Source organism: Dasypus novemcinctus, chromosome 7 (assembly GCF_030445035.2).
Source record: "Dasypus novemcinctus isolate mDasNov1 chromosome 7, mDasNov1.1.hap2, whole genome shotgun sequence".
NCBI lineage: Eukaryota > Metazoa > Chordata > Mammalia > Cingulata > Dasypodidae > Dasypus > Dasypus novemcinctus.
Window position 1 is genome coordinate 75,697,676 of NC_080679.1, and position 26,856 is coordinate 75,724,531.

Here is a 26,856-nt window from a genome sequence, read left to right on the forward strand (position 1 = left end):
GGAAAATGTGAGTCAAATGTACACTATGGACATGGTAACAATCAGATGATATTATTTTATCTGTAGCAAACGACACACCACATTGTGGTGTGTTGATGGAGGGGTGTTGTTTGGGAATTCTACACCTGTGCATGATTGTTTTAAAGTTTACAACTTCTGTCATAAAAAAATATATTTAAAAAATAATAACAGGGTAGGTTGGGGGAAAAACACACCAAATGTAAGATAAGGACTATGATTAATAGTAAGATTTTGACAGCATTCTTTCATAGTTTGTAACAAACGTCTCATGACAATGCAAGGTGTTGGTGGAGGGTTAATGTATGGGACTCCTGTATGATGTTATGTATGTTTGCTTTGTAAGTTCACAACTTTTACTATACACTTAATTGTTTATGTATGTTCATATATAAATGATATAAAGATAATAACAATCGGGTTGCTTAGGGGAAAACTACTTTAGTTTAGTAGTAATATTTTGCCAATGCTCTTTAATCATTAGCTAAAAAGGTTTAAAAACAATGCAAGTTATTGGTGGTAGGGTGAAATGTTATATATGTTTGTTTGATGTTATATATGTTTTGTGAGTTCACAACTATTATACACTTATTGCTTATGCATATTTATGTGATATATTTCAAGAAATTAAAATAAATAAATAAATAAATAAACAAACAAATAAATAAATAAAATTGGCAAGTTCATATGTAGATGATTTTCTTTCTCTGTCATGTGCTGCACTGTGAGTTTTCCAACCATGAGGAAACCTCCCTTAGACAATTCTGGGAAACCTCCACATCCCACCCCTCATGCCTCTCCCTCACCATCTGACACACCTCACAGGAAAGCTGAGGGAGCAGCAGGTGTTTCTCTCCTACAGAATAGCAGGTATTCTCAGAATTAGTAGTTTTATTCATAAATGATACTCCCTCTATAGGCAAGGAGCACTAACTGGGTGTTATTAGTGATGGTGGAAGGAAAGTAGGAAGTGACACTCTAAGCAGGTGTGTGTGTGGGGGGAGCCCAAGTAAGAAAAAGGACAGAAAAATCATTATAAGAAGATATATTATTTCTCATCAAAATAGAGCTTAGATCTGGGCACAGAATGGTGAAGATGATAAAGAATGTCCCTATCCTCATAGAGCTGATATTTTGGGTTTGGTAGGGAGGAAGATACTGAACAGGGAATTAAGCAAAGCACAGAGGATGTCATGTGATGATAAAGTAACGAAGAAGAATGGGCAGGGAAGGGCAGGGGTGATAGGTGGGGAAAGGGGGACTCAGTGCTGAGTGTTTTGACTCAAACTCTATAAGTCATGTACTATTTTCAAAATTTGTTCATTTGAACTATGTGAAGATACATAATGCTAACACCAATGTGCTTTAGCCAAAAAGGTGTCTAAAGTAATACAAATGGTGAAAATGAGTCTCTAATTCTATATTAAGCCTTGTAATACCCACGCCATAGAATAGTCAAGGTAAAGGTTTAGAAATATCCCACTTCTGAAGAGCATTATTAAAGTGAATCCAACTGATGCCATATGCCATCATATCATTTCAAATCTCTAACTTGGTAAAAAAAACTTCTGTGGCACAGTTATTTGTTTTCTACACAAAACTATCAGAGATAAAAATGCTTGCATTCCCAGCATAAGATTGTAGCTCCAAGTCTTCTTTTTGCAATAGTACATACACTTACATAAAACTATTCCTTAAAAAATATATATTCCATCTAAGAGTTATGAGCCTGGTTAAAACTTAGTGAAAGTTTTACATTTTCCGTTGCCTTTCTAGGTATCCAACAAAAAGCTATCATCCTGTGCCATTATGATATAGAAATTTTATGTCCAGCCCTAATGAATCAGAATGTGGAAAGGATGGGAAGATTGGGGTCCACTGGAAGGAAGCCCTTGTCTCCAGCAAGGCAAAAGGATGAAGCAGGCTTTATTCCAGGTGAGCTACCCCAGAATAGGGTACATAAGTCACTATTTACCCTGGAGCAGCACGGAAGGTCTTAAACTTCATTCTGTCCTTAAAAAGTTACATCTGAATTTGGTGAAGTTTCCATCTCTTTCAGTTTAATTATAAAATTATACCATAATGCATTACAACATCATGTAAATCTGTCTAAAATTTTACATTTCCTGGGGTTTTTCAGATTTATACTAGACTCTTTAGATTTTACATCATCATTTAAACAGAATTCAAAACTGGTTGACCAGACCATTCAAGTTCATTAACAGCTGCATGGTACTACCTTCAAGGAATCAAGCTGTGAGTCCTGGGGTCTCTTGTTACCACTTGTCCTTTCTCTTACTTTGTGAGAACCCAACTACTTCTTTCATCCTTATCATCTTAGTGACTTCATCTGCCAAGAAGCAGTAATCATATTGTGAAACAGACTGAGCAACCTGACGTTCAGCAACAGATAAGGCTCGTTGCACTTAGTGGGATTTGTTCATTAATAAAATAAAATTTAGCTATCAATTTAAATCATATATGTGATTTCTGAAGCCAATAAAAAGTCACATTTATAAATCGTTCTCTCACTTTACTCAATAAATGTTGTTAAAAAAATTGTGCTTTTATTAAATATAAAATATAGTGCTTACCCTGCTATAGATGCCCAAAGAGTTGTTAACTTACCTCAAGAAAACTTATGATTTTTAATGGAGTTTTTTTAAAAATATGAATTACCTTTCCATTAAAAAGTTCATATCAATTTAAGGTAAAGCATTATTCTAATAAAAAGAAAAACTTAAGAAATAGTCCTACTCTTTATATTCCATCTCCACATTGTATTATTTTCCGGTAAATGGTACTGAAAACCATGTAATTTCAGAAATCCAAACTAATGATGTACTCAAGATTTTAAGCCATAATTCTGGAGCCACAATCCAAAACTCCTCGAAACAAAATAGAAATCTATGAAACAAAGGAGAAAATGGGCCAATCAGCGAGCACTGTTCAGAACTAGAGTCCAGGAAAAGGAGAGTTGATGCCAGGGCCAACGCAGCTTTTGAGCACAGTGTCCTTACTGGCTTCTTGAGAGTAAGAAGTCAGAAGTGGTGACATCCCAACCTCTCCTTGGAACTTTTAGTTCATATGGCCCCCTTTGTTTTTGTTTTGCCCAGTATGAAGAACTATCATATATAAACAATATTTCCCTGAGATTTGCTTATAGTATGTTGTGATTCTCTGCTTTATAGATTCGTATTTATAGATTTAATTTTCAAACATTCCTCCCCTCTCCTCACAGTCAGTGTGCCTGTGCATGTGCGCGCGCACACACACACACAGCAGAGAAGAGGAAGGGAGATCCCTGTACAGGTGTATAAGGGCGTCTGTCCCATGGCAAACCTCCTATTTTCTTAAAAATTCACAAATCTTGATTCCCCAGAATGACAAATACTTATATGGCAAGTATTATATGACAGGTGCTTAAAAAAGCATTTATGTATACATTAACTCAATCCTCACAGTAATCCCATTTTTCAAGCTGGGAAAACTGGTATAGAGAGAGGTCATTAATTTTCCCAAGGTTACCCAGATTAGGATACAGTGAAATTGGGAATGAAATAGCTTATATCCAGAGTTTGGCTTGTTAACCAGTACTTGATGCTGCTTTCCACAAAAATTATACAATATTTATTAAGTACGAAAGCAGCACCCACTCCTGTCCTTCCCCACCCCACCCAATTCTTAGAGTAAAATCAGGATTCTAAGAAGAAGCTACTGTCTATCATTTGACTTTGCCTGCCCCTTGGCATATGGATACCTGCCCCTAGGAGAAACGTACCTCAAATTAAGAAGCACATTACTAAGGCAATCTTTAAAAGTCTGGTAAGACATGAATGATATCACAATTGTAACAGCAGAATTTATGCTGTAAAAATATACAACAGGTAAAGCCATTAGAATAAAGTTCTTCTAGTAACCTCCTAGGAAAGGATCTGAAATAGACACATCTTTTATAGCCTTTTGTCATACAGGAGATGATATTCTAGCATAACTCCAGTGTATATGCCAGGGGAGCTTCAAGGCCTGGAAAAAAGAGTTCCTCCAGAATTACAGAGCATGGATTCTGCAAAGTGTTCTTTATGTGGTGGAGATGGGGCATGGGGGACAGGAGTCAATTCAAAAACTGATCTTATTAAAACCTGAAAATAGGTGAATAAGATCCAAAAAAACACTACCACAGAGACTGTAAATTGAGCCATCTTCAAGTTGGTTAAGAAACTGATCAAACTCTAGAATATGAGATCTTCCTAATTAAATTACAAATATTCAAGGGGAAAAAAATCAATGCTAAATACTAAATCAGTATTAACCACAACCTAATAAAACCAGTAACTTATCTTCACATTATTAGTCATCTATCAAAATGTGGTTTGCCACATAAAAACTACTGATATATCACTATCAAGCTTGGCAATTAGAACTACAAAAGAAATACTCTTTTTTTTTTTTTAAAGAAATACTCTGTCTTATACCCTTTCCAATAAAAAAAAAAAAAATTTCCAAAGACTGTTTAATTGAGGAAAATGTTTTGTCTCTAACAGCATCACTTCTTCCAACACCCAGCACGATGGCTAGATGATTGATTTGGCAGCCAGTGCTCACTGAAGGCAATTCAAAATAACACATTTCATTATTTCTTGGTCACATACCAGGGGCACCGCTCGGGATGTTTCAACACGTGGTCGGGGTGCGGTTGAATACATGTAGTTGAAGAGTCTGTCAATTTTCCTCAAAGGAACACCACCTCCACGGTCACTCATCTAGGATGAGAAAGAGCATGCCCTACGACTAAGTTTCATAAACAGCAAAATACCAACACACATTCACAGTGTCCCAGTTTAACTGTTGGCTAGAGAGTATACCACTTTTGAAAACTAGCTCTACACAATTTAAGTTGCTAATACAAACTTTTCCCTCACTGGTGGACCTAGCACAACTCCTCCAATATGTGAAATTTTAATATATAATAAACTCCATCATAATATAAATTCAAGGCTGTGTTTTTGTATTTTACTGAAGTTGCACTCAGAGTGCAGTTTAGCAAAGGCACAAGGTAAATCCATCTTGGAAGTAACTAGTTTGTTATTCCTTTCTGATGGGCAGTTCGGCAACTATGAGATTTAAAATGCATGTACCGGAAGCAAAATTGGCCCAATGGATAGGGCGTCCGCCTACCACATGGGAGGTCCGCGGTTCAAACCTCGGGCCTCCTTGACCCGTGTGGAGCTGGCCCATGCACAGCACTGATGCGCGCAAGGAGTGCCGTGCCACGCAGGGGTGCCCCCCGTGTAGGGGAGTCCCATGCGCAAGGAGTGCACCCCATAAGGAGAGCCGCCCAGCTCAAAAGAAAGTGCAACCTGCCCAAGAATGGCACCACACAAATGGAGAGCTGACACAAGATGACACAACAAAAAGAAACACAGATTCCCGGATAGGAGCGGTCACAGAAGAACACACAGAGAATGGACACAGAGAACAGACAACTGGGGGGGAGGAAAGGGGAGAGAAATAAATAAAAAATAAATCTTAAAAAAAAATTAATAAAATGCATGTACCCTTTCACCCAAAAATTTCATTTCCAGAAATTTATCCTAAGAAAATAATCAGAAAAGGGTTCAAATCTCTACATATGAGAATGACCTTTAGAGCGCTATTTAGATGGCTCTGGAGTTCAGTGCTTTGTCAGTGGGCCCTACTTTGGAATTTGTGTTCCTGAGTGTGACAGAGTTGGACTCAGATGTGACCTTTCTACACATGCCTCTTCTGTCACTTTTTCTGAACCTGTGGTTGGTGCTGGGGTTGGTGTATATTCAGGAGACTTGAATCTCTGGACTAGCCATGTGCCAGCTGGGCCCTGAGCCTTAGCAGAGTTGCAACTCCTACTCTCTGGTTTGTTGGACTTACCCATGTCAGCTAACAGAGGTGAAGATGGTCAACCCCCACACCAGGGAACTGAGAGTCTACAACTACAAGCAGGAGAACCACACCCATCAACTATGAGGGATCTAAGCCCCTCTCAATATAGAGGTGGAGTGCACACCACACCAGGGTCCACAGGATGGAGGAATAAAATATGGATTAGAGTGGACTTACTGGTATTCTACTATAGAACTATTTTGACTAGTAATGGAAGAAATTGTAGCACTGATGTGCAGAAAGTGGCCACCGTAGTTGCTGAGGGCAGGGAAAGGGAAGAAGAGATGTGATGTGGGGGCATTTTGGGGACTTGGAGCTGTCCTAAATGATATTGCAGGGACAGATGCTGGACATTATATATCCCACCATAATCCACTGAATGTACTGGGGAAGAGTGTAAACTACAATGTAAACTATTATCTATGTGGTGCAGCAGTGCCCCAAAATGTATTCACCAAATGCAATGAATGTGTAACAATGATGAAATAAGTTGTTGATATGGGAGGAGTGGGTGGGGTGGGGTGTGGGGTATATGGGAACATCTTATATTTTTTAAAGTAACATTTTTTGTGATCTATGTAGCTTCAAAAAAAACAATTTAAAAATTATATATTTTAAAAAAGAGCACTATTTAGAAAAGCCAAAACTTGTGAACAACCTAAATAAGGGATTAGTTAAATAAACTAAAGTACATTCTAAATCAGAATATTGTTTAGCCATTAAATATTAAATAGAAATATATGTACTGACATGAGTGACAGCTACAAAAGATTAAGCGGAAAAATGTTATAACAAAGCATTTATATCCTAATTTTATAAAAATCATATTATAACATGTCTGAAGTGATATATAATTTATTGTTTATAGAACATGGATAATTTTCTTCCTTTGCATTTTCAGTATTGGTTGAATTTTTTTCACAATTATTTTTATTGTGAAAAAAAGAAACTCAGTATAATTTTCATAGTCAAGGAGGAAAAAAACATAACTACTACATATATTAGAGTCTTATCTATAACAATGGCATATCATTGAAGCCCCTCCACCAACACAACTCTCGTGAGTTTGTAAGGCACACAGGTCTTTATATTGTTCTTACGTAATTTTGCCATTTAAATAATTATATAGTACACTGAATTTAGTAATTTATTTATAGATTATTTTTATTTTATTTTCCTTTATAGTTAACGTACTTCTTTTCCTAGCTATTATATAGCTTATATTCTAATCTACTATACGCTTCTTTTGTTAAAATATTGAAATTGTTCTACTACCTAAACTATTAAATTGTGAAACACAAGCCAGTCTGCCTTTAACATACATACATATATGAGAGGGAGAAAGAGAACGAGAGAGAGAGATACAAGTATTACCAAAGTCTATGCATTAAAAAGTCAATAAGACCCACACCATGGCATATTATAATCTAACAAAAGAATGTAAAAGATAAAGAGAAAATTCTGAAAGTCTTACGAAGAAAGCAGTATGTCACATACAAGGGAGCCACTATAAGATTAAGTGCCAATTTCCCATTAGAAATCATGGAGGAAAAAAGGCAGTGGGATGCCATATTAAAGTGCTGAAAGCAAAAGAACTGCCAAGAATTCTATAACTGATAAAACTGTTTTTCAAAAACATATGAAACATTAAGACATCCCCAGATAAACAAAAGCTAAGGAATTTCGTCACCAATGGACCAGCCCTACAGGAGATGTTAAAGAGAGTTCTGAAGGTTGAAAGGAAAGGACACCAGATAACAGATTAAAATCACATGAAGAAATAAAGATCTCTGGTGAGGGTAACAACATGGGTACCTATAAATGGCAGTACTATTAAACTTTTGGTTTGTAAATCCAGGGTTTACTTCCTATAGGATCTAAAAGGTAAATCAATAAAATGTAAAGATAAATCAATTTGTGACAATAACTACATAAAAGTGAAGGGAAGGAGGGGTATAGGAACACAGTTTGTGTATACTTTTGAAGTCAAGTTTGGTATCAAAGTAAATGAGATTGTTATACTCAGCATGTTAAATTTAAGTCCCATGGACAAAGAAAATATAAGTGAATATGCAAGCTCATAGAGACAGAAATTAGTGTACAGGATATCAGGAGTGAGGGGCAGAGGGAATGGGGAGTTAATGCCTAAAGGGCATAGGGTTTCTGTTTGGGAAAATGGGAAATTGTTAGTAATGGAAGGTGGTGAAGGGACTGCAATATTGTGAATGTGATTAATCCCACTGGATGGTGTGTTTGGGAGTGGCTGAGATGGTAAGTTTTTTGTTATATATATGTTCTCACGATAAAAAAAGAAAAAAAAAAGATAATTAAAGAGACAATGATGGCTGAATAAAAAATAAGATCCTGACTAGGATCTAAAAAGAGAAGAGAAAAGGCTCAAAGGGACATTATTGGGACATATAAAAAAATTAGAATATTGACTATAAGCTTTAGATCAGTGTTAAATTTCTTGAACCTGATAACTGCACTTAAAGTGGTTATATAAGTGAATATCCTTAGAAAATGTACATGGCAATATTAAGTTTTCAAGGAGCATGATATATACAACCTATGCTCATGTGTTCAGAAAATGAAGTGATAAATGATACTGCAAATGTGGCAAAATGTTAAAACTGGTGGATATGGGTATCTGAGGGTAGGTGTATATTAGTATTCCCTGTGTGGGGTTTATATTATTTTTCTAACTGTCCTATAAGTCTGAAAGTATTTCAAAATAAAAAGTTTGGTTTTTTTTAAAGTCAATAGGTTTGGAAAGTGGATGTGGCTTCCGTCTACCATATAGGAGTTCCAGGGTTTGGTTCCCGGGGACTCCTGGAGAAGGCAAGCTGGTCCATGCGACAAGCTGGCCCAAGGAGACAGCTGGCCCATGCGGAGTGCTGCCCCGTGCAGGGGTGCTGGCCTATGCAGGAGAGCTGGCTCAGCAAGATGATGCAACAAAAAGAGTCAATGGGGGAGGGGGGGGTGGAGCCAAGATGGCATCAGAGTAAGGAGCTCCTGGAGTCAGCTCCTGAAACAGGGCGGTTGGTGGTCACCCAGAGCTAACTAAAGCACCTTTTGGAGGACCCAGGAGACCAGAGGAGTATCCTGCAACATCCTTGAGAGTGTGGAAGGAGGAGACTGCCCATCTGCACAGAGGAATTGTGAGTAGAGCCCTCCACACCGCAGAGGTCAATGCCCCTGGCATGCAAGCCACCTCAGGAGCTATTCTGTGGTTGAAGTTCCATCTCCCCCAGTGAAAACGGGAGGAAAGCATGGTGTGGCACCGACTTCAGCTACTGATTAGTGGATTCGACAGGCTGAAGTAGAGTCCTAGGAACAACTAAACTTTGAGCCTGTCCAGGTCAGAGGGAAGCCGGTGGCCGCCGTTCTGACTCCACCCAGGCACAAGGGAAAGCGGTGCTGACTGAAAACCAGTGCTTGTAAGGACCAGCTTCTCTCCACCCAGGTTGGACTGCAGGTCTAGCCTAAACACCAGCCCCACCTCTGGCAGGGAGGAAGCTGGGGGGGGTTGTACCACCTCTCTGGGAAGTACAAGCCACGCCACAGAGGCTGGTGCCCATCCTACTCTAGGGACACAAGCTGCCTCAAGAGCTGTTCCATGGCTGGAGTTAAAAGCTCCATTTCCCATAAACGGTGGAGGAAGGACAGATGTCCACTCACCTCAGCTACTGATTAGTGGTCTCAGCTGGCTAAAGTATAATCCTAAAGCCAGCTAGGGTCTGAGCATGTTCAAGCAGAAAAGTCCCGTAGCAGCCATGTCGACTCCACCCTGGGCATGAGGGGGAGCCTGACTGAATGAAATCCAGTGAAGTTAGGGACGGGCTTCTTTCCACCAAGATCAGACTGCAGCCCTAGCCTAGGCTCCAGCCCCACCTCCAGCAGAGAGGCAGCTGGCGGGACCTGCACCAGGCTCTCCAGGGAAGTGCAAGTGCTCTCCACTGCCAGAGGCTGAATAGTTGGACACCTGGGGCTGCATCCCTGCACCCCAGAGAATAGGAGAGGAGCTGGGTATCCCCGGCCTCTCCGGACAATGGCAGTTTTCAACCCACACAGATTTGTTGAGTGCCTTTGAGCCTATCTCCACCTCTATCCCCCCACAGGATAGGAGGGGGCTAGTGTTGCCTTAATCTCTCAGGGCAACAGTTTTGGCCTGCACAAATTCTGACTGTTGGGCACCTGTGGCCCCACCTCCATCCCCAATGGGACAAGAGATGGACTGTGTTTTCCCACCCTCTTTGGGTAACTGCAGATGCTTTTGACCCACACAGCCTGGTCTGGTGGGTACTTGTAGGTACCCTTACCCTCCAATAGGAAAAAAAGGGGCTGGTATTTCCGCAGCCTTTTTGGGCAACAGCAGACCTTCAGCCTGCATGGACTGGACTACTGGATGCCTATGAATCCAACCCCACCCCCAATAGGATAGGAGGGTTTTGGTGTCTCCACAGCCTCTCTGGACAACGGTGGGTACTTTCAGCCAACAGGGACTGAACTGTTGGATGCCTGTGGATCCAACCCCATGCCTTAAGAGGACAGAAGGGGGCTGGTGTTTCCTCAACCTCTCCAGGCAATGGCAGGTATTCTCAGACTAAAGGGACTGAACTGCTGAGCAAACATAGAACTACCCCCTACCACCCAATAGGATAGGAGGGAGCCGGTGCTTCCTCAGCCTCTCCGAGCAACAGTGGGTACTTTCAGCCTACAGAACTGAACTGTTGAGCATTTGTGGTTCTATTCCCACCCCCTTAAGGGCAGAAGGGACAGTACTCCCTAAGCCTCTCAGGGCAACTGCAGGCATGTTTGGCCCACAGAGATTAGATTGTTGGGCACTCCAGAGGGTCCATTCCCATTCCTGGTAGGGAGAGGGTCTGGTGATACATCAGTTTACCTGAGGAACTGTGGTCATTTTGGACCCACACAGCATAGATTGCTGACCAAAACTGTAGCTCCATCTCTGCCTAAGATAGGCTAGGAAGGGGTGTGAAGATTCACCAGTGTCTCCGGGTGACTACAGACAGCCTTGTGCCCAACTGGGATTATTATACATGGCCACAGCTCTGTCCCTACCCCTAATAGAGGAGAAAGGTAGGAGAAACTTCATCAAGTCCTGCACCAACTATAACCTTGGCTTCTACTACACAACCAGCAAGGAAAAAAAGATAAGAAATCACTAAACTAAAGGGAGAAACTGCACCCAGAATAAATACATCTAGCAAGCCAGATGCGGAAATGCCAACAAAACACTACAATCCATACCAAGAAATAGGAAGAGATGGCCCAATTAAAGGAATAACATAAGCCTGCAGATGACCATGAAGGAGTTGAGACAACTAATTATCGATGTTCAAACAAATCTCCTTAATAAACTCAATGAGATGGCTAAAGAGATTAAGGATATTAAGAAAACATTGGATGAGCACAACGAAGAATTTGAAAGCATACATAGAAAAACAGCAGACGTTATGGGAATGAAAGGTGCAATAAATGAAATAAAAAATACACTGCAGGCATATAACAGCAGATTTGAGGAAGCAGAAGAAAGGAGTGGCGAGACCAAAGACATGGCCTCCAAAAGTGAACAAATAAAAGAACAGATGAAGAAAAGAATGGAAAAAATTGAACAGGGTCTCAGGGAACTAAATGACAGGAAAAGGTGTGCAAATATACGTGTCATCGGTGTTCCAGAAGGAGAAGAAAAGGGAATAGGGGCAGAAAGAATATTTGAAGAAATAATGGTGGAAAATTTCCCAACCCTATTGAAAGACATAGATATTCCTGTCCAAGAAGCACAACGTACCCCCATCCAAATAAATCCAAATAGATCAATTCTGAGACACATTCTAATCAAAATGTCAAATGCCAGAGACAAAGAGAGAATTCTGAGAACAGCAAGAGAAAAACAATGCATAACATATAAGGGATATCCAATAAGATTAAGTGCCAATTTCTCTCAGAAATCATGGAGGCAAGAAGGCAGTGGTATGATATATTTAAGAAACTGCAGGAGAAAAACTGCCAGCCAAGGATTTTATACCCAGCAAGATTATCTTTTAAAAATGAGGGTGAGGTTAGAATATTTACAGATAAACAGAAACTGAGAGAGTTTATAACAAAAAGACCAGCTTTGCAAGAAATACTAAAGGAAATGTTATTATCTGAAAAGAAAAAACAGGAGAGAGAGACCTGGAAGAAAGTCTAGAAATGACAACTGTAACAGTAACTAAAAGTGTCAAATACAGAATAACAGACAAAATGCAAAGATCAAAATGGATGAAATAAGAACTGCCTTTACAGTAATAACACTGAATGTTACTGGATTAAACTCCCTAATCAAAAGACACAGACTGGCAGAATGGATAAAAAAATATAAGCCATATATATGTTGTCTGCAAGAGACTCACCTTAAAACCAAGGATACCAATAAATTGAAAGTGAAAGGTTGGAAAAAGATATTCCACGCATGCAATAACCAAAAAAAAAAAAGCTGGGGTAGCTATACTTATATCAGATGACACAGACTTTAAAAGCAAAACTGTTATTAGAGACAAGGAAAGACATTACATATTAATCAAAGGGATGATTCACCAGGAAGAAATAACAATCATAAATATACATGCAACTAAACAGGATGCTCCAAGACACATGAGGCAAACACTGGCAAAACTGAAGGGAGAAATAGACATTCTACAATAATAGTTGGAGACTTCAATACACCACTCTCAGCACTGGATAGAACATCTGGGCAGAAGATCAATAAAGAAGCTGAGAGATTGAATAATATGATAAATGGACTAAATCTAACAGACATATACAGAACACTGCACCCCAAAACAGCAGAATATACATTCTTTTCAAGTGTTCATGGATCTTTCTCCAGGATAGACCATATGTTGGGACACAAAGCAGATCTCAATAAATTCAACAAAATGGAAATTACACAAAGCACTTTCTCTGATCATAATGGAGTAAAGCTGAAAATCAATGAGTGGCAAATAAAGGGAAAACTCACCTATATATGGAGATTAAACAACACACTCTTAAATAAGCAGTGGGTCAAAGAAGGAATTTCAAGAGAAATCAATAAATATCTCGAGACGAATGACAATGAGAATACAACATATCAGAACCTATGGATGCTGCGAAGGCACTGTTGAAAGGAAAATTTATAGCCTTCAATGCTTACATTAAAAAAGAAGAGCTAAATTAAATGACTTAACTACACAACTGGAGGAAATAGAAAAAGAACAGCAAACTAATCCTAAAGCAAGTAGAAGCAATGAAATAACAAAGATGAGAGCAGAAATAAATGAAATTGAGAACAAAAAAACAATAGAGAAAATTAACAAAACCAAAAGTTGGTTCTTTGAGAAGATTAACAAAATTGACAAACCCTTAGCTAGACTGACTAAGAAAAAAAGAGAGAAGATGTAAATAAATGAAATAAAAAATGAAAAAGGGAACCTTACTGGCGCCACAGAAATAAGGGAGATCATAAGAGGATACTATGAACAACTTTATTCGACAATGTAGATGAAATGGAAAAATTCCTAGGAATGTACAAACAACTTACACTGACACTAGAAGAAATAGAAAACCTCAACAAGCCAATCACAGGTAAAGAAATTGAAACAGTCATCAAACAGTTCCCCAAAATGAAAAGTCCAGGACCAGATGGTTTCACAGGTGAGTTCTACCTAAGCATTCAAAGAAGATTTAATACTAATCTTACTCAAGCTCTTCCAAAAATTTCAACAAGAAGCAATGCTACCAAACACATTCTATGAAGCCAATATCATCCTAATACCAAAGCCAGATAAAGATATTACAAAAAAAGAAAATTACAGACCCATTTCTCTAGTGAATACAGATGCAAAAATCCTCAATAAAATACTTTTTTTTTTTTAAAAAGATTTATTTTTATTTATTTAATTCCCCTCCCCTCCCCCGGTTGTCTGTTTTCTGTGTCTTTTTGCTGAGTCTTGTTTCTTGTTTCTTTGTCCGCTTCTGTTGTCGTCAGCTGCACGGGAAGTGTGGGCGGCGCCATTCCTGGGCAGGCTGCTCCCTCCTTTGCGCTGGGCGGCTCTCCTTATGGGTGCACTCCTTGCGCATGGGGCTCCCCTACGCGGGGGACACCCTGCATGGCGCGGCACTCCTTGCGCACATCAGTACTGCGCATGGGCCAGCTCCACACGGGTCAAGGAGGCCCGGGGCTTGAACTGCGGGCTTCCCATGTGGTAGACGGACGCCCTAACCACTGGGCCAAAGTCCGTTTCCCCTCAATAAAATACTTGATAATCGAATCCAAGAACACATTAAAAGAATTACCCATCATGATCAAGTGGGTTTTATACCAGGCAAGTAAGGCTGGTTCAACACAAGCAAATCAATCGGCATAATATACCACATTAATAAATCAAAGAAGAAAAACCACATGATCTTATCAATTGACGCAGAAAAGGCATTTGACAAAATACAGCATCCTTTCTTGATAAAAATACTACAAATAATAGGAATTGAAGGAAATTTCTCAACATGATAAAGGCCATATATGAAAAACCCACAGCTAACATTGCACTCAATGGTGAAAGACTGAAAGCTTTCCCGTTGAGATCAGGGACAAGACAAGGATGTCCACTGTCACCACTGTTGTTGAATATAGTGCTAGAGGTTATAGTTAGAGCAATCAGGCAAGAAAAAGAAATAAAAGGCATCCAAACTGGAAAGGAAAAATTAACTCTTTCACTATTGGCAGATGATTGTAAATCTAGAAAATCCTGAAAAACTACAACAAAGCTGCTAGAGCTAATAAATGATTTCAGTAGAGTATCAGGATACAAGAGCAATACACAAAAATGAGTGGTGTTTCTATACACTAATAATGGACAATCTGAGGAGGAAGTCAGGAACAAAATTCCATTTACAATAGCAACTAAAAGAATCAAATATTTAGGAATAAACTTAACCAAGGATACAAAGCACTTGTATTCAGAAAACTATAATGCATTACTAAAAGAAATCAAAAAAGACCTAATTGGAAGAACATTCCATGCTAATGGATTGGAAAACTAAATATCATTAAGATGTCAATTCTACCCAAACTGATATACAGATTCAATGCAATCCCAATAAAAATTCCACCAGTATTTTTTAAGCAAATGGAAAATGCAATTATCAAATTTTTCTGGAAAGGTATGAGGCCCCGAATAGCCAGATACGTCTTAAAAAGGAAAAGTGAAGTTGGAGGACTCTCACTTCCAAACTTTAAATCATATTACCTAGCTACAGTGGTAAAAACAGCATGGTATTGGCAAAAAGACAGACACATAGACCAATGAAACAGAATTGATGGTTCAGAAACAGACCCTCACATCTACGGCCAACTAATTTTTGACAAACCTGTCAAGCCCTCCCAGTTGGGGCAGAACAGTTTATTCAACAAATGGTGTTGGGAGAACTGGATATCCATTGCCAAAAGAAAGAAAGAAGACCCCTACCTCACGCCTTATACAGAAATTAACTCAAAATGGATCAAAGACCTAAATATAAAAGGAAGTACATTAAAGCTCCTAAAAGAAAATGTAGGGAAACATCTTCAAGACCTGGTGGTAGGTGGTATACTCTTAAACCTTACACCAAAAGCATGAACAACAAAAGAAAACATGGATAAATGGGACCTCCTCAAACTTAAACATTTCTGTGATTCAAAGGACTTCATCAAGAAGGTGAAAAGGCAGCCCAGTCAATGGGAGAAAATATTTGGAAACCACTGATCCCATAAGGGTTTGATTTCCATTCTATATAAAGAGATCATACAACTCAACAATAAAAGTACAAGCAATCCAATTTAAAAATGGGTAAGATTTAAATAGACATTTCTCCAAAGAAGAAATACAAATGGCCAAAAAACACATGCAAAAATGTTCCATATCACTAGCTGTTAGGGAAATGCAAATTAAAACAACAATGAGATATCATCTAACACCACACAGAATGGCCATTATTAAAAAAAAAGACAACGATAAGTGCTGAAGAGGATGTGGAGAAATCAGAACACTCCTTCGCAGTTGGTGGGAGTGTAAAATGGTGCAGTCTCTGTGGAAGACAGTTCGGCGGTTCCTCAAGGAAGCTAAATATAAAACTGCCATATGATCCAGCAATTCCTCTACTAGGAATATATCCAGAAGAACGAAAAACTATGACACAAACAGACATCTGCACACCAATGTTCATAGCGGCATTGTTCACAATTGCCAAAAGATGGAAACAACCGAAGTGTCCATCCACCAATGAATGGATAAACAAAATGTGGTATATACGTACGATGGAATACAATACTGCGATAAGAAGAAAAGAAATTGGGATATATGTGATAACATGGATGAGTCTTATGAAAACATTATACTAAGCGAAGTAAGCCAGACACAAAAGGACAAATATTGCATGGTCTCATTAATATGAACTAAATACAAATAATAAACACATGGAATTAAAACCTAGAGTATAGGTTATAAGGAGATAAGAGGAGGGATGAGAAGAACGATGGATGATTTTACATATGTAGAAGTTTTAATTAACTTGACTGTAAAAGTGTGGAGATGGATGGAGTTGATAGTAACACATTATAGTAACAACTGGTTTATAAATGGGATTGTGACTGAAAAAGGTAGTCTGGGGAAGTAAATGTCAATAGAAAGTAAGCTAAAGAATAATCTAGGGACTGAATAACACAGTGAACCCAGAGGCGCTTGAGAATTGTGGTTAAGGGTACAAATGCAAGAGAGTCCTTCTGTGAGCTAGAGAAGATGTACATCGCCATTACAGGGTGATGGGAATATGGAGAAACGGGGGGAAACTACAATTGGTATGACTAAAGACTGTGGTTAACAGCAATACTATAATATTCTTGCATTAATGTCAAGCTATACTGAGTTGATAATAGAGGTGTATGGAAAAAGTGTGCCAAATGAATGCTATGGACCATGATTGGTGGTAATAGTCTGATGATATTATCTCATGATCTGTAACAAATGTTCCACCAGGGTGTGGAGTTGTATGGGAAATCTACATATCTGTATGATTGTTTTGCAAGTTCACAATATCTGTTACAAAAATACATTTTAAAAAATAGTATGGGTTGGGAGAAAATACACCAAATGTAAGATAAGGAATATAATTGGTAGTAATATTTTGACAATGCTCTTCTATAGTTCGTAACAAATGTTTCACACCAATGCAAAGAGTTGGTGGAGGGGTGATGTTTGAGACTCCTGTGTGATGTTATGTATATTTTGTAACTTCACAATCTTTACTATACACTTATTGTTTATATGTGTTCATGTATGAATGATATACTTCAATAAAATAAAAATTAAAAAGTCAATAGGTTTGGGAAGCAGATGTGGCTTCCGTATACCATATAGGAGGTCTAGGGTTTGGTTCCATGGGCCTCCTGGAGAAGGCAAGCTGGCCCATGCAACGAGCTGGCCCAAGGAGAGATGTGACCCATGAGGAAAGCTGCCTAGTGCAGGAGTGCTGGCCTGCGCAGGAGAGCTGGCTCAGCAAGATGATGAAACAAAAATAGACACAGAAAACAGACAATAAAGAGATGCAACAGACCAGGGAGATGAGGTGGCACAAGAGACTGAGCACCTCTCTTCCACTCCAGAAGGTCCCAGGATCCATTGCCAGTGCTGCCTAAAGAGAAGATAAGCAGACACAGAAGAACACACAGCAAATGGACACAGAAAGCAGACAATGAGCACAAAAGCAATGAGGGGAGGGAGAAATAAATAAATAAATCTTTATTTAAAAAGGCTAAGTGGCTTATAACAAGTTGAGTTTTTATATATTCTTAAAAAAATCTTCACAGTATGAATGTATTACTTTTATAATGGGAGCTATATATACCTATCTTAATTTTGAAAATAAATTCACACATACAGCAAATGGACAGAGAGAGCAGACAACTGGGTGTGGGGAAAGGGAGAGAAATAAATCTTAAAAAAAAAAAAAAAAAAGAAAATGAATTCACCTACCTTGGAATACCTTTTGACAACTTACCAGTAATATATCTATAACTATGTAATTACAGAATAAAAGTATACAAGGAGTTTATTAAGAATTAGTATACAGCAGTTCAATGATTCAATTCAATGTTCTGCTGCATAGTTCCTGGTAACAAGAATAAGAAGTTTGGGTGTTCTGTAAATAATGAGTAACCAGAACAATAGACTAGATTGGAAGATAAAAAGGTAAACATGAATAAATATTTCCTGGTTTTCTTTAACCTTTCTGCTGTCCAGCAGGTAGGAAGCAAGAAGTGACGTCCAGATGCAGGTGGGCTGGGAAAAGCAGAGTCACTGGGCACAAATGACAGAAGGCTTATGAGAAGCACAGTATTACTAGAGGTGAAGGGGGCAAACCAAGCCTTATGAATATAGTTAAAACAGATAAAGTTAACCTTTGCTTTGCAGCCAAAACCAAAATAAACTAGAACTGATGGATTTTTAAGGACATGGGTAACTTGGCCAATGAGTTTCCAAGTGAACTGTAACAGATCTTACATCAGGGGATCTGAGTTACTTAGGGAAAGGGAAGGGGAGAATATTGAGAGACAGATAATTAGTCCCCAAAGCTGTATATACTAAAGACAAGGAGAAGGCAAGAAGAATGGCAATTTGATGAGAAGTACATTGAGCTGTGAAAATTAAACAGGAAAACTCTGGTTATGAGAATTGAGAGGGAAAAATCTAGAATCAAACAGAAAGCCTGTGACAAGGGAAAAGAATGGATAATGAAAGAGATGGGATAGTGGGAGCAATGTCAACAGGAAGGCTGAGAAGAGGTTTGTCAACTATTTTTAAAGTTCTCTCTTCAGTACCTCAAATCACCACTTTCTTATGCCATCTAAGCAAGAGCTGTCACCCCTCACTTCCTGGTCTGCATGTCACTTAGTTCCCTAGGCTAACTCATGACCCAGGAGGAATGCATGACTGCTTACTTGGTGACAGCTCTGAAGCCAGGATATTTATTAGTTCTGTATTCACCCAGGGCTCCTAAAGTTTCTTATCCAACAGCTGTTTCACCATCAAGTTTGTGAAACCACCAATGAACCAAGACATTTAAATTTTAATTTAAAACACATGGCTGACCCTGCTATTACTTATTATATATAGACAAAACACAAAATCTGAAAGCTAGAATTTTAAGACAGAGAAAAACAACTTCCCTGACAGAATTTTTAGGAGCGGAATAAAAGGTTAAAAAAAAAAAAAAAAAGGCAACAATGTGAACAAGTTCAAAGAATAGAAAAAAAATCCCAGGCCTTGACCTTGAAAGTCTAAGGTAAGTGATGGAGATGAAAGCTACACTTAAGACAATTACAGCAAGCATTTAACATGTATCAAGAGATAACAAGAGTAAATACATTTAAGTGCCCCTGGATTGAGGAGGAAGATGAATGAGTGAAGGCAGAGTCTAATTCAGCAGAACATATTTTTAGGCTTTGAGAACAATTCTGTTTAAGTTCCTTAAAAGCCTTTCTTTATAGAAAATAGACAAATTGCTTAATACCAAGCAAAACCTGGCCACCTGCACAGAAAAGTGTCTTTGCTGCGTGTCTACAAGCTCAGTCAACCTCGATCTGTGCAGGTGCTAGATGACCTCAGGCCATGGAAAGCAGCTGTGGACCAGCCTGCCAAAGCACATTAATCAGAACAGAAAAGACGTGAGAATGGCCATGCTGCAGCACAACGTAAGTCCCTAAGTAGAAGACATATAAAGGACTTATTTTGAATCCAGTACACCTTAATAAACAAGTAGCTGACACATAGCTAACCAAATTGTAGACAGACATTATAGGATCTGGGCTGAAAAAAAGAGTAAAGCTTTCATATTTTTTCTTCAGCAAACAGATAGTATCACCATGTATTTATGTTTGCCTCACTCTTGTTAAATAAAGAGCCAAGAATTAAAGATAAACAGAAAAAAGGAATCTTAGAGGAAATATGGGAGCAGAGGGAAATTGACTTTATTTTTTAAAAACTATAATTAATATCTTTGCAGGGATGAAAGATAAAACAGAAACAGAATTCAAGGTGGCCTTAAAAACCAACAACATGCAACCACAGTGAAAATCTTAAGAGCCGGTGGGAAGGCAGTCTTTATTTGACTTGAAAGCTCACTTTTTTTTAAAAAGATTTATTTTATTTATTTCTCTCCCCTTCCCCCGTTGTCTGCTGTCTGTGTCCATTCACAGTGTATTCTTCTGTGTCCACTTGCATGATCAGGCGGAACTGGGAAACTGCGTCTCTCTTTGTTGCGTCATCTTGCTGTGTCAGCTCTCCATGTGTGCGGCACCACTCCTGGGCAGGCTGCGCTTTTTTCACGCAGGACGGCTCTCCTTGCAGGGAGCACCCCCGCTGAGTGGCACAGCACTCCTTGCGTGCGACAGCACTGCACATGGGCAAGCTCACCACATGGGTTGGGAGACCCTGGGGATTGAACCCTGGACCCTCCATATGGTAGGCAGACACTCTATCAGTTGAGCCACTCTGCTTCCCTGGAGCTCACTTTTAAAAACCCTTTCATCCAAGGTATTTGTCAAAAACAATTAGAGGCAATCAACTAACTTGAGGGCTGCTTGGGCAGAAGCTAACAGCTGGAGCAAACAAAAGGTTAATCAAAAAGCTTAAGAAAAAAAGCTGGGGAATGAGATTCCATAGAGACTTTGAAAAGCTCAGAGATATTCCTGGGAATATGCTCAAGAAAGAGCTGAAAAGGCCCTAAGCTCTCACCTCTGACTGACCCTGAGGCTTTGCAGAAAGAAGGATGTGAACTAGGGCAGAGGTGTCAACTACCTGGCTGAGCATTCAAGGTGTGCCCTAACACAGAAGCCCATGGCAAAGACTGGAAGACTTAATGATTTTTGAGTTTAAGGACATATCCGTACAATTGTTAGCTAATCACTAGTCTAGCTGAAAAGAGACTTTTGTGGCCACCCACAGAAAAGAATATACTTTACAGAATTAGTTAACAGAAGTCACTATACAAAGAAACAATTTATATAGGAAGGGGAAGAATCTGATTTCCAGAGTTATCACATTATATTATCTTAAATGTTTAGTTTTCCACCAAAAATTACAAGCCATGCAGAAAAATAAGATAGTATGCCCATAAAGAAGAAAAAAAGGATTCAATAGAAACTATTCCTGTGGAAACGCAGACTTATTGAACAAAACCTTTAAATCAGCTATTTAAAATATGTTCAAAGAACTAAAGGAAACCATTCCTAAAGAACTAGTGGCAACTGAAAAACTAAAGGAAAATATGAGAAAAATGTCTCACCAGCAGAGAATATCAATAAAAAAGAGAGAAATTATTTTTCAAAAAAGAACCAAATAGAAATTCTGGAGTTGACAGTACAATAATTAGAGGAACTTAACAGCAGATTTGAGCATATGGAAGAATCAGTGATAATGAAGACATAATGAGATTACTAGTCTGACGAACCAAACAAAAAAAGAATGAAGAAATGTAAACAAAGTCTCAGAGATCTGTGAAGCATATACACCAATACATGCATAATGGCATTCCCAAAAGGAGAGATGAGAAAGAGACAAAGAAAATATCTGAAGACAGGATGGCCAAAACTTCACAAACTTGATGAAAAACATGAACCTATATTTCCAAAAAGTTCAACAAATCAAAGTAGAATAAACGCAGAAATCTACACCTAGACACATCATAACCAAACTGTTAAAAGACAGAGTTAATCTTGAATGTAGGGAGAAAGAAATGATTCATCACATACGTGAGATCTTCAAAAAGATTAACAGCTGATTTTTCATCAGAAACCATGGAAACCAGAAGGCAGTGAGGGAAGGTGACATATTCAAAGTACAGAAAGAAAAAACTGTCAACCAAAGATTCTATATAAACAGCAAAGCTATCCTTCAAAAATGAAGGAGAAATTAAGATATTAACAAATAAACAAAAACTAAGAGAGTTCATTGCTAGTATACCTGCTCTACAAGAAAGGCTTAAATTAAAGGACAATAGACAGTAACTAGAATCCATATGAAGAAATCAATAACACCAGTAAAGCTAAATGCATAGGCAGATACACAGTCAGCATTAATATGTTTTGGGTTTCTAATTTCTTTTCTTTTGTAATTTAAAAGTTAACTGCATAAAACAATCATTATAAATCTATGGCGAAGGGCAGACAGTGAATAAAAATGTAATTTTACAATCACACCATAAGCAGGGACAGGGCAATCTGAGTTATTTAGGAGCAGAGTTTTTGTATACTATTTAAATGAAGTTGATATTAATCCAAACTAGGTTGTTATAAATTAAGAGTAATCATAATCCTTGGGGTAACTCAAACAATATAGTAGAAGAAGCAACAAAGGAGTTAAAATGATAATGGAAAATACTGTTTCAAGACAAAAGACAGGTGTAATGGAGGAATAGAGGAACAAAAAAGATATAGGACACATAGAAAACAAAGAGCAAAATAGCAGGCATAAATACTACCTTATCAGTAATTAAATGTAAATGACTTGAGCATTCCAATTAAAAGGCAGAAATTGGCAGAATGGATTAAAAAATATGTATGATCCAACTATATTCTACCTGAAAGAGACACACTTTAGATTAAAAGACACAGATGGGTTGAAAGTAAAAGGATAGAAAAAGATACAGCATAACAACAGAAACCAAAAGAGAACTAGAGAAGTAATAATAGTATCAGACAAAATAGAATTAGGGGGAACAGATGTGGCTCAAGCAGTTTGAGTACCTGCTTCCCACATGGGAAGTTCAGGTTTGGTTCCTGGTGGCTCCTAAAACAAACAAACAAACAAACAACAAGCAACACAAACAAAAAAACCCCAGGGAAGCTGATGTGGCTCAGTGGTTGAGTGATGGTTTCCCTCATATGAAGTCCTGAGTTCAATCCCTGGCCCACACACTTACAAAAAAAAAGGATTTTTAAAGACAAAAATTGTTACTAGTGACAAAGGATACTAGTGACAATAAAGGGTCAATACATCAAGAAAACGTCACAAAAACATGTATACCAATGGAGCTCTGTTCATCATAACCTAAAACCAGAAACAACCCAAATATTCCTCTACTGATGAATGGATAAACAAAATGTATTATACCCACACAGCAGAATATACTCAGCCATGAAAAGAAATGATGCACAGATCCATGCTACATCAGTATGCTAAGTAAAAAAAATGAGTCACAAAAGGCCACATAATCAATTCTATTTCTATGAAATTACCAAAATAAGCAAATCCATATATACAAAGTAGATTAGTAGTTTCCTGGGTCTAAGGAGAGTAGAATGGGGAGTGACTTCTAATGGGTATGGGGTTTTTCTTGGGAATGAAGAAATGTTCTGGAATTAGATATTAGTAACGATTGTATAATATTGTGAATACACTAAAAACTACTAAAAAAGAAAGTAAATTTAAAAAAAGGAACTGCAGATACCTTTAAAATACAGCAGGGAGATTACTTTCAACCTAGAACCCCATGAGTTAACTTAAACATTAGGTGAAAGGTATGAAGAGAAAGTAGTACTTGGGGAAGGAGAACAGGTGCTCTGAGAGCTAAATCTTCTGCAAACTACAACAGAAAGTCATTAGGTACTGTTTAAAACAAAGAAATTTCAGAATACTGGGAAATACAGAGGTAAATACCAGAAGAAATTACTAAAAGACTACCTCTGAATAATGAGACCATAAGTGGGAAGGAACTGATTTTTATACTCTCTGCATTTTTAATTTTAATATACATTTAAAAATATTATTTTAAAAAAAGACATACACCATCATGGTCTAAGAAATGGGGCCACCAAAATAATGTGTTGGGAAAGGCTGGCACTGGGTCTGAGTTGCAAGTCATGTTTGTGCTGTATACTTCAAGGCTAATCACAGTGTCTTAGTTTCATTATCTGTAAAATTGGGGATAAAATTACCTGGGCTCCCAGTTAAAGAGCTGCTATGAGAATCAAATGAAACAAAGTAAAAGTACACTGAGAAGCATTGCTTAAAAATGAAAAATGATGTATACTATGCAACACTGAAAATACTGAAGGATTTTAGAAATATTTTAAATTTTTTGTTCTTTTAGATCAAAGTGGATATTCATGATTACTGCTAAACTGTCTCTAGGATTTCCTTTAACTTGAATCAGCTGGATTAGGACAGGAATTAAAAACAAACTCAATGGTTAATTTCTTAATCTGCCAGATAAATGAAGCAACTATGCAACTATCGGAGACATGATTTCTTTCCCCAAGAATCAGTTATGGCGTCATCTAGAAATTAGGTACATGGTCATCCATGTGTGCCTACATGTCAATTTAAAACAAACAAAACGCATTTACCTTCACAGTCAAATCCTCATTACCAAGAGTGATGTGAACCTGAATGGGGGGGTAAACACCTTTGTCGGCATGGTGTTCCATAGTTGCTCTCATTGCATTCTGAAACACATTAGAGTTACATTAAAAATAAATAACTTTATAGCAAAGAAAGAAATTAAAAATTCAGAAGTACATATGCTCTATTTGAATTTAAAAGAATTTTTGATTGTTTGGAAATATGCCAAAGAATCATAATTCTTATAACCATATTTAAGGAGTTACTTTTAAAAATAGTTAATTTTGAGGAATTTAGGGGATATCTTGATTTAAAGATCCAACTAACTTCCACATATTTTTAAAAATCAGATTTCTAAACACTTATAACCCAGCAGAAAATTCTGTACAAACCCCTTTTATAACTTTTAAATTATACTTCTTTCTGAAAAGTTTTTTTTTTTTCTTTTTTGAAAACAATTCTAATTGTTATAAAATTCTTTAAGGACAGAATTTTTTTTCCATATAGTACTAACAACAGTCTTATTATCAAGTAGAAAATAATCAAATTTACCTCTAATTTGAAACTAAGGATGAATTATTTTGCAAAACCATTTTGATCAATTTCTAAAGGATCCAGTGTACACATAATGCTATTTACCAACATAGCATAAGCATTAAACAACAATACCATCACATGAAGCATTGGAGAGGAAACTGATAAACTAGATACAACTAAAAAAGCAAAAGATGGGATTGAATTGGAAATAAGGGTACGTGACCCCGGCTCTCCAATCAGGAATGAGTATCCCTAAGGAGAAGATCACATCATCTCTACCAAAGGTAGTTGAAGATTAGTTTTAAGATCAGGTTCCATATGAAAGCCATCATTACTGACATTACGTAAAATGTTATATAAGATGGTAATACTTCCTTTATTAAGTGTCAGGACGCAAAATGTGACTGAAATTTCAAGGAAAAATTCAGTTCTTAAGTGCCAAACACTATTTATTTAACCACTTTGACAGGAAGATTTTGTCAAGTATCAGATGCCTTCTTGCTATCTTAGAAGACTGTTCTTGAATCGTTGCTCAGTAAATGGGATCATCGATATGTTTTCTAAGATATTCAGTTTTCTGTGTTAGTTTTTTGTTTTTCATTATCAGATTGAGAGCTGTCTCTTCTCTCTTGTTGCTGGCTGAAGAAACAGTTACTAGAGCAAGTCAGAGGCTCCAATGGTCTGATTCAGAGCAGTCATTTCAATCAGAGGATCCCATAAGTTCCTGACCCCCCCCACTTTTCTGTCTACCAGCAAGTATCACTGGAGGGAGAAAAAAAGGTACTCTCAATGTTACTAGCACAATTTTAGTCTTCAAGTTTTATCACACAGAGCAAACACAACAGCAGAAGCCCTGTAGTCAATAGAAACGACTTTCTCAAAATAAAAAACAGGCGTATGACAGGACTCTGATTTTTTAATCATGGAAAGCTGAGAATTGCTCTTCTAAATATTTTGTTTTTATAAAAACATAAACATAACTTTATTGAGAATCTCTAACATGCTGCCATATAGTGGGCACCTAGTATGTTGTTCCCAATCTTCCGAACAATCCTGGGTGGTGCTATCCTTTTTAAATAAGAAACAGAGGCTCAGTGGGATCGCTGAATAACACGGCTAGCATCTGACAGAGTTGTTATCTTTCTGACTCCAAAGCCTGAGCTTACCACTCTACTGAACTGCCCACCGGTGTTGACAGAAGGCTGATCTCCAGTAACGTAACATGACACTGAACATGAAACAACAGTCATCATTCAGTGAAATCATGGAGAACCCAGTGTAGTGTTTAAACTGCAGAGCAGATTCCTAACTTCAGGAAAGGACTGATAAAGAAGGTTAAGCAATACTATTTTACAAACCTTGAAAAGTTCAAACACCATGTGATAGAGATGGGATGGTACATAAACCACTTGTATTGGCTGTCCTGGTGATTTTGCTACAGAGCAGAAGAGAAAAATATGAAAGTACAGAGAGATGTGCTTAAAGCATTTTTAAGAATAACTGTGTAGTGGTGAAAGGAAAACATTTACTATGGAAAACAAGTATCATTTTGGGAAAAACTTCCTCTCACTCTCTTGGTGCTGAATGCCATATGCTCATGGATTTGTAACTGCAGTGACATCACAAGTACTGTACTCATTTCTTGCAAACCTGCATAACAATTAAAGTAACCCATTCCTCCCATTCTTCTCTATGATGGTGAATCTTTTTAAAGGACACTCAATCTTAAGGCCAGATTTTTACTTTCCAGGGAAGTGTTTAAAAAAAAAAAAAGTAGATGTCACAGTCCAATTCATAATCCAATTGATATAATCCATATTTAAGCCATTTTTCTAAATGTTCTGCCCAGACAAGAAAAACTTTGCACGTTTTATTTTAGGCATTTCTGTGGATGTAGATCTGAATTTAAAAATTTGAGCTACCATCAACTTTATCATAAGATACAAAATCTACAGTTAAACAT

General features: G+C 37.8%; 1 protein-coding gene across 3 annotated transcripts in view; it reads right to left on the minus strand.

Moving 5' to 3' along the window:
* The window catches only part of PDK1 (pyruvate dehydrogenase kinase 1), a 57,675-nt gene that overhangs the window by 13,308 nt on the left and 17,511 nt on the right, over nucleotides 1-26,856 (minus strand). For all 3 annotated transcript variants that reach the window (XM_058300637.1, XM_058300639.2, XM_058300638.2), the window contains 3 exons: nucleotides 26,252-26,328; nucleotides 24,362-24,460; nucleotides 4,671-4,781 (listed from right to left, as the gene is read on the minus strand). In XM_058300637.1, coding sequence (XP_058156620.1) covers nucleotides 4,671-4,781; nucleotides 24,362-24,460; nucleotides 26,252-26,328 — 287 coding nt within the window. The remainder of the gene's footprint in view (nucleotides 1-4,670; nucleotides 4,782-24,361; nucleotides 24,461-26,251; nucleotides 26,329-26,856) is intronic.